An 8,837-nucleotide genomic window follows, 5' to 3' on the forward strand; every position below is an offset into this window, starting at 1 on the left:
AACGATCGCTCACGATTGTGACATACCTACTGCTAATAAAATAACATAAGTCCTACTTTTAGCTTTTCTGGCGTTTCCTGAGTGTTTAAACGAATTAAACTTTAACACGCTAGTTTCTACGATAAAACCACCGTTTAGACATGCCGTTGGAGATGCCACAAAAGGAGTTCTTACTGTAAACCTAGCGTATGAACATTGACAGAAAATCCTCACCCAATGCTTAAACATTGTAGTCGTTGGCTTTTGGTGAGTACATATGCCAGGGGCAGTTGCCAAACACACTGTCAATACAAGCACACGAAGAAAGAAGTCCACAGTCCCTCGCCGCATCCTGGAAGCTTCTTGGTGTGAGGAACTCGATGACACATCGGAACGGTCCATCAGGAAGGCGAACCAAAAGATGCGACTGCAGCTTTGGGCTTGCCATCTCAGGCTTTGACCCATGTTGACGAACAAGAAAGTAAATTTTGGATTGAGACCATCGCCAATCCGACAGGAAGGTATCCGCAATCCCAAGGATCACCGGCTTTATAGGCTCCCTGTCATCTGACCTGATCACTAGTCTGTGAGTAAAGTGCCACGCCGCTTTGCAGACTTTCTCGTGGTTTAAACCATTCATTAGCACAAGCAGCTCAGACATGTTGTGCCGAATTGCTGCCTCTGTGCAAGTTGAAACCGTGTGGCTCAGAAAGGAACCACAGAAGCCTTTATAGCGAAAATGATCTCGAGCTTGAAAGCCATCAATTACTTTCGGATGTTCCGCTATGGCCATAGCGTGGATTTCGTCATCTGTACTGATCGCTGCTTCTAGTACATGAAAGGGGTCGTTTTGCCTGGCATATTCCTCCACATCAATCTCATCCAGTAGACGCAGCGCTAGACGCGTATGTCCACCCTGACACGCAAGAACCAAAGAGCTGTTGGTGCCTTCGTCACAGTGAGACCACTTGATTATCCCTCCACCTTTTGCAGCATTCCACTTCCAAAGACGCTGCACCACCTCCCACTCCACGCCGTGATGGCAGGCATAGAGCAGTACGTGTCGCTTACTTAAATCACGAGACCCGAGGATAGCTTCGTTATTCATCAGCAGGTCAATCATCTGGACAGCTTTACTGGTATCCGGATGAACCGCTGCGAGGAAAAGTGGTGTTTGTCGATCAGAAGTTCGCGAAGAGGCTCTTTTTCCAGCTTTTGCCGCATTGCAGTGATATCTCCAGTGCGCACACTTTCATGAAAACATTTACGCAATGCACGATCAAGAAGGCGAGTGGGGTCCACCGGTTTTTGCATGCGAAAACACATCTTTCGGGTTGGTCGGTGATTCGCAAGTGACAGCTTTGGTTTGTAGTTCCAACCGCGGGCTAGGAAATCTTCGGAAAGATCTACAGAAGTCCGTTTTCAATACTTAAGTATTGAAATACAACCACCATCTAAGCCTCCACTTGCCATGCAAGACTTTTTTTTTCACTTTTGGATATGTGAACGCAGTAATGAGATGAAATGCTCATGCTTCAGACAGATCCTGTTTCATGTAAAACCAATTTATGTAGTACTACCGGTAGTACGATTTTGGTGCGGGTATGGATCAAGTGCGTGGTGTGTCCACTATTAAATAGTACTACGTTTAATAGTAGATAGCTACTACTACAGTACGTAGTAAAAACTTGCGAAATTTTTCGTCACTTGAGAATCATCCCCTTAAATTAGTATGCCGCACTCGACACCGAACAAAGGTTTGGATACTACTACCGAAAGGTTTTTAACTTAAGATAATTTGATGCTAAAGTAGTAAATAAACCTTGAAGATAGTAGGGTTACTTTGTTGAGGTGTCTACGAACCTTTGGAGCGTCTCCAAAGCCGCTTCAACAGACGGACCTTCGCATCTTTGTTGTAGCTTCAGAGCTTGTTCGTGCATGAACCTCTGCTGCTCTTGTAGGTGTTCTAGTAACTTTGTAGTCGCATCAGTGAGCTGCTGCGTTTGTGCCTGATGTCCGCGAAGGAGAAAAAGTCCGTACAGCAGCAACCCCAACAGTAGCCACTGCACCAATGACCGTGGGGCTTGAGCGCGGTTCACACCACTCAAGGCAGCAGGCTCCGCACTAAAAAGTGCGGTGTCTCCTGCACTTTTCACACGCTTCAGAGTAGGCGTCGCACCCGACGCAGCACGTTTGAGAACTGGATGAACGGCACTTCCTGGTTCCGACTCGAGCTCGTTAAAACTGTCAGCAGATAGCGCTCGGAGCGTCGGAGAGAGCGGCACGACTCGATTCCGTTGAGACTCCAGGAACTCGATCGCTTGTTTCGCCCACGACTCCAGAGCCTCTTTAGACTCGGATCGCGTCGACGAGTTAATCTGCGACTTGAACCACGTGGCTTTGAGGAAATTCACCACCAAACCAGCTTGAACATGGCAGTAATTGTTGCCGTCCCGAGAGAAAACGAAGCGCATCTCCACTTCAAAGTAGTCGCTGAAGGGGATTTTGCTCATCCGGTTCAGCTCTGTGATGACGAAGCGGTCCCACTTGTCTCCGCCGTTGGAGCTTTTATCCAGACGAAATCGCTGGGTTCGAGTGCATCCCGCGTAGGGCGGGAGACCAGGGAACGAGGTCTTGGGAGGGTGTTGCGAGCGCACCATGCGGTAGAGCGTGTAGTCGTCCTCCTTGGAGATCTCAAACCCTTTGCGAACCTCCGCAGCCGTCACAGCGTCAGCCTTGTCAAGAGGCTTCCACGACTCAATGTCGATGTCAATGTTTCGAGCCTTCTCCATGTTCGAGTGCGAGAATTCCTGCCCGGGACCATCATTCCACAGCAGATCGAAGACGCGTTTGACGTCAGCACGCAGCTCGCAGTCCAGCAGCACCGTCATCTTCCCCAGCAGCGGGTCTGGAGGTAGCGGTTCGAACGGTTCTTCGTCACTCGCTGTGGACCTGCCGTCGTCTGTGTGGCCTCCTCCGTCCTCACTGAAAGACACATCTGCGTCGTCGTCGTCTTCATCGATGAACCCCACGGTCGAAATCGCAGACGTCGACGGCAGAGGCGCGTTGGCCGAGGTCCCGCTACTCACGATATGCTCGGAAATCAACTTGTACGAGCGTCTGCGGTCCAGCGCTTGTCTGCGCAGTTCCTTGGAGCTGGGAGACTTCCCTGGCCCCGAACCTTTGCGCTTACTCGCCTCCTGGTACGCTCGAATCAGCTGGTCGAGGCGGAGGAAACAGGTATCGCGCAGGCCGTTGAACTCGGCCAGGAAGAACGTCTCCTTCCGCTTCGTCTTGACCTGCAGCCCGTTGATGTAGTAGAACTGCGGCTTCAGAAGCGACACGATCTGTGCGTACGCGACTTTACGCTTCTTGCCGTCGACGTAGCTCTGGAAGCACAGGCGCTTGCGTGTCAGCACCAGGTGTCCGTAAAACGGGGTCGTCTCGAGGAACAGCGCGCAGTTGAAGATCGACACGGGCGCTTCGTCCTCGAACAGCTCAAAGTCCCGGACTATCACGCTGCTGGGCGGCGGCTGCAGTCCACTCCACGTGACACTCGTGCTTTTCACCTGTCTCTGGAAATTCTGGATACGGTGATAGCAGCCGTCGCACACGCGCAACTCTCCTCGTGTCAGGTAGGCTTGGTAGGGCACGATGATCGTCCTGGTCGTGCAGTTGGCGCAGAACGAGCCACCACAGTTGCGACAGTGGTGTCGGCCTTTGGACAGCAGAGAGCCAATGTCCTCGCGACAGGATTCGCACGCGTACATATTGGCGAATGGCGGCGGCGGCAGGTTCGAGTTCATGTGGACGACGTTTGTAGCGTCCAGATCTTCTTCTACGAAGCTGCCGACGGATCTCTTGGGGGTCATGGGCGCTGGTATGTTGCGGAACAGCAACTTGTCGATCAGATTGGACGAACCGGAGTCTGTCTTGGCTTCAGGATCGCCTTCTTGCGCTGTCCTGGACGCGTTCTTCGGCGACAGAATGGCTTTGAGCGCCAAGCTGTCACTGGGCAGAAAGATCTTGAGGTTTGTATCTCCACGTAAGGGGTTATGGACTCGAGAGTGCGCAGACGTGTGTCGGTGTAGCGACGAGCACGATGCAGCACGCGACGTCTCCTTAAAGTGGTCGTGTCTGTGCTCCAGTTGCTGCAAGTGAGTTGCCACCGAGTCGTCTGGATGCCCTTCAACTACCGCGTCTTCATCTCTGGGTGTCTCGGTGGCATTAAGTTCCTCCTCCTCTTCATCTTTAGGCTCTGGGAATTGCTGTGTCGAGTGTAGCGCAGACATGGACTTGGAATGCGGCAAGTTGGTTGCGTTCTCTGCTGCGTCCAGACGCTGTTCGGACTGCGAGCGCTTCGGCGATGCCGGCGCAGGCTCCATGGCTGTGAGAAATCCGACGCTAAGAAGAAGGATCCTGGAGAGGTAAATAGGCAGCTGAGGTTAATCCTGCAGACTGCGCGACGTAACGGAAGCGGCTCCACGATCCGAACGGGAAAGTAATATCAGGAAGGCGCTGTGGCCGTTGTCAAGCGCGTGTACTGATTGTCATGGCGACCGATGTATCCTCGGCCTGGAAGTAACGGGAATGTGTGAGCGTTGGCTGGATCTGTGACGTGAAATGGTGTGGTAAATGTAATTGATCTAACACAAATCAGTAGTTTTGAAGATGGAATGCCACGAAGAATGTGCTGAGAGGTACTGATTGAGTGAAAACGCATGTTTTGCGACACTTTGTGGTCAGTTGCATCGTGCCGTCGAAGGAGACCGACATAAATAAAATATGGCTGTGGTACAATTGGACTGTGCGCGAAAGCATCGCTTGGTCGCGAAAAAGAGTGCGAAAGATGCTTTTTTCGCGCTGGGCAATGTATTAGATACATGCAAGGATCCCTGAGCAGAGACGATTGAGAGCATCGCGCCTTTTGTCGAGTAACTGGACTGTAGCCTCGAAGCACTCAACCGGGCTTCTATTAATTCAACGCGGAAACTATGCACGCTGTCATTAGGATTCGACCAGTGGGTATAGGCTCCCAATGTGCATTAACCTCGTGGTCAGCGTTGTTGAAGGCAACTGATGCAACTTCTGCGGGCTTCTTGGTATTACCGATCAGTGCGCGGTTGCCCATTGCTCGACTGGGGCTTGCCTGGGTCTGCACTCGGCCGGCACTTCAAAAGGCGTAGCGCTTGACGCAACACTGTATAACTGTGTTATCGAAGGAACACAGTTAAACTGTGTTGCTTCGATAACGTAAGTGGACATGTAGCCATGTGCTGCGACCTTTCGCAACGACAGAAACTTGCAGTATTGACGCGAAAATCTACATGTAACTTACATGTAGTGGTATATAAGCGATCAAAATAAAAAGGTGCTCTTGAGCTCCTAAAAGGCCGTTTGCCACTTGGGTCGCAAGTGATCGTTCACCGACCGAATAAGTGGCGCCGACGCATGAGCCGAGTTGCCACGACCGCCATGCAAGTTTTCGTCCAGTGTGAAGCACATGAGCAACATGTTGATCGACGTCTCGTAGATCTGTCAGTCCCCACCCAGAAAAAAAACAATTTTTCAGTATCGGAAATTTGCATCTCTATCGCCCACAACAAGCAGCTCACCGTCATAAAAGCGTGTGCTACGCTGTACGAGAAGAGCATGATGACAACCAGCGGGAGAACAGGCGAGGGGGTCTATCATGACAGAAATTACAGCGTGAGATTTGGTCTTGAGTATCCTAAAAATCCACTTAGCCTCTGCCGCAAAAAGGTGTGTCCAACGTACATCTTCAAGGAGGAACCACCCTATCAGCCCCGTAGTGGTGCACACGATCAGCTTGCCGAGGAGAACCGACGCATGGCCGATACGACTGAGCGCTCCCACGCGAATCAAGTTGGACGAAATCAGCGTGTACGCCAACTACAAAACCAGCAGGAAAAAAATCCTTTTCAGTGGTGACAAATTTAGGAGATATCGCTTCTAAATCAGTACCTTTCCAGACGTGTAGAAGTTCGTGCCTTGGATCGCAGTGACATAAAGTGCCTCCTTGCAGATATACTTGAGACAATTCTTAAAGCACCAAATGCAGCACTACAACGCAAAGCAACACCAAACGTGAGAGCTACCGTCCATCTTCAAACACACAAGCTCAAACACAACTCACACAGCAGCACTTGGTGGCAAACTCCGTGACTGCGTTGGCATCAAACTCGTTCTTGTTTTCGAGGTACAAGAAGAACGAGCGGATGTGCTCCACCGGCGCTACGGATCCCGAGCTCAACGCTAACGTCCCGAGGTGATACTTGAGGGTAGTGTGGGCTGAGTAAGACACTGGATCGGGCTCGTCAAACTCCTTCAACCCCGTTATTCGGTTCTCCGGAGCGAAATACCACAACGACATTGCCGTAGCCGTGACCATCTCTCCAATTGCCAACACAAAGTTCACCGACCAGTACATGCCCCAAAGATGGTAGAGAAACAGCCATCGCAGCTTCGTACTGACTTCGAACGACTCGGTAACCACCCGGATCGTCGACGGTGAAGTGGCGGAGATAGTCGCGATCCGACTCGAAGTCTCTCCGGCTCCGAAGATGCAGACAGTCACGAGGATTCCCCAGCCAAACAGCAGCATGAGCAGCACGTAGGAGATGAAGGGGAGCACTAATAGTCGCTTCAACTGGGACAACGCTCGTGCTGCATGGGAAATAAAGGCGCCAGCAAGCAGCAAGCGAGACATGTTGACCAGTGCAAACAGGAAGAACAGAACGGCCGCACAGCACATGACGACTGAGCTGATCTGGAGGGAGCTCAACATCACTGGGTCATTCTCGTACGATAACGGGTCCGACGCCGCATGCAGTAACCGGTAACTGCAGTATACGAGCGTCGATTCGATCGCTGCCGTCGACAACAACACGCTAATGCAACCGCAATACCGTAACAGCACCAAATACAGACCCGCAGTCGATAGCGAGATTGCTGTTGCGATCATTAGCACCTGCCAACACTGTAACGGACAGCGTCAGCACCCTAATAGAAGCTACAAAAAGGTGAGACACGTTTCCCTTACATTTCCAAGTGCACCCACAAAGCGTCCTAACGTGTCTTGCAATTGGCGGATCATCACTTGTTCCGAATTAACTGCATCAACCAAGAAAAGGTTAGAACCACCACAATGTCATCACTTTCAATCCCCCCACGAACCTTCCGTCGGTGCACACACGTACGCCCATCGATGCGTAGCGTACGATGTGAACTGAACTTGGTGCATTGCGCGCGTTCCATTGACAGTTTTCCCCGTCTCCAAAGGTAAATGCACCGCCATGATCTCGCCATCTTTGCGAGGACACCTCTCCACACAAAAGCCAAAGTCCGGATTGGTCTTGTAGTCTGGGAAGTAAACGAACTGATGCTGTCCACACGGTTGGCCCTGGAAGTCCACTCCGCTCTTGATCTCCTGGGCGAAGCTCACGCTACTCTTGTGAGAGAAGGCAGTGATGGCTAGCGCCACCATTCCGATCCAGTAGGTGGCGAGGCAGCCCAGGAAGAAAATATCGGTGCACTGGCGACGGTGGTGTTCGCCCTGGTGGATGCTGCGTCGCAACCGGTCGGATGTACGGCCTGTGCTGGGGGAGAGAGCGGAAGCCGTGCGCGTACCCGGGCTTCCCGGTCCAAGCAGAGGCTGGCGTTCGCCCAGTAGCTCACCGCTTGCCATGCTGCTGTTGCTGTTGCTCCTGCTGCTTTGACTGTGGTTGAACTCCTCGCGGTTGCTGAGCCACGGCGACGACATCGTCGCTAAGTGTGCTCTTGGGCGTGGAAGGAATACTGGACATTGAAAAGTATCTTGAGCGCAAGGTAGGTAAAAGGGTACGTTGACTTGGTGGGTGTAATTGATGGAATTGACCCACTTATGGTAAAGATAAGGAAAACAAAGAACGCATTTTTCAATGTAATTAGAAAAAAGATATTGTGTTTTTATCAAGCATGATTTTTACAACGTAAATATTAATACGGTCTACAGTAGTAATAAAAGTGGAGGTTTCATCGTGAAGCCTACACGAAGTTCATGGCACGGTGAAGCAGCACCCTTGGAAATCGAGATGGCCAGTCATCATCGGGGCAGAAGATAAAACTTTTCTAAATATCAGTATTAGCACCAGATACTACGGTACTATTGAGCTTTGCAGTGTACTATGTAGTGTATCATTTTACGGTACTACTACTACTGTACTATGTTGTGTACTATGTAGTGTAACATATGACGGTATGTAAAACGTTGTCCCTCTCTGTATTGTTTACTGAACCCTGTAGTGTAGCATATGACGGTTTGTAAAACGTAGTCACTCTTTGTATTGTACATACATGTATACATGTAATATAGTTCGAGCTCTTAGTTGTGGTAAGTAAAAATTGATCCCTAGCAAGCACTATTGACCAACCCAATTAAGGATTCTTCAGCATAAGAAAGAGAACGTTTCTCCTACGCAAGGCAGGTCCCGTTAGCAATGGAATCAATCCACTGGCGAGCATGTGAGATGCGCGCGTACACACCAGGAGCGCCGTCAAAGCCACAGGGAGACGGACCCCAGCTCGAGAGGCCGATTAGGATGTCTTGCGAATTCGTCTCAAGAATCAGCGGACCGCCTGAATCCCGCTCACAGGAATCCTTATTCGCGATTCCGCCAGCACAAAGCATTGAGCTGTCTGTGTCCATTTTTTTTGGTGCAGTTCTCATCGTCCCACAGAGGGAGGTCCACGCCTCGAAGCTCGTAGGATACCGTGCCGTTGTCTGAGGTGTAACCCCATCCCAACATCATTGCAGTTTTTACCCAGGAGCAAAATCAGAGTCATCCCCCGGCTGCAAG

At 50.9% G+C, this 8,837-nt stretch overlaps 3 protein-coding genes across 3 annotated transcripts; all 3 read right to left on the reverse strand.

The window, feature by feature from the left end:
- Positions 1-558: 558 nt before the first annotated feature.
- On the reverse strand, positions 559-1,102 carry PITG_13633 (uncharacterized protein; the record flags this gene model as incomplete). Its single annotated transcript, XM_002899780.1, has 4 exons — positions 559-585; positions 626-658; positions 749-963; positions 1,051-1,102. 4 exons carry the CDS (start codon positions 1,100-1,102, stop codon positions 559-561), a joined length of 327 nt encoding a protein of 108 aa, XP_002899826.1.
- Positions 1,103-1,817: 715 nt separating this feature from the next.
- Positions 1,818-3,785, reverse strand: PITG_13634 (uncharacterized protein; the record flags this gene model as incomplete). The annotated part of the gene is made up of 3 exons (XM_002899781.1): positions 1,818-2,062; positions 2,159-2,960; positions 3,012-3,785. 3 exons carry the CDS (start codon positions 3,783-3,785, stop codon positions 1,818-1,820), a joined length of 1,821 nt encoding a protein of 606 aa, XP_002899827.1.
- Positions 3,786-5,364: 1,579 nt separating this feature from the next.
- On the reverse strand, positions 5,365-7,778 carry PITG_13635 (choline transporter-like protein; the record flags this gene model as incomplete). Its single annotated transcript, XM_002899782.1, has 7 exons — positions 5,365-5,514; positions 5,595-5,666; positions 5,758-5,892; positions 5,965-6,063; positions 6,137-6,979; positions 7,043-7,113; positions 7,177-7,778. 7 exons carry the CDS (start codon positions 7,760-7,762, stop codon positions 5,365-5,367), a joined length of 1,956 nt encoding a protein of 651 aa, XP_002899828.1.
- Between the last annotated feature and the right edge of the window lie 1,059 nt (positions 7,779-8,837).

Source organism: Phytophthora infestans, genomic scaffold (assembly GCF_000142945.1).
Source record: "Phytophthora infestans T30-4 supercont1.29 genomic scaffold, whole genome shotgun sequence".
Lineage (NCBI taxonomy): Eukaryota > Oomycota > Peronosporomycetes > Peronosporales > Peronosporaceae > Phytophthora > Phytophthora infestans.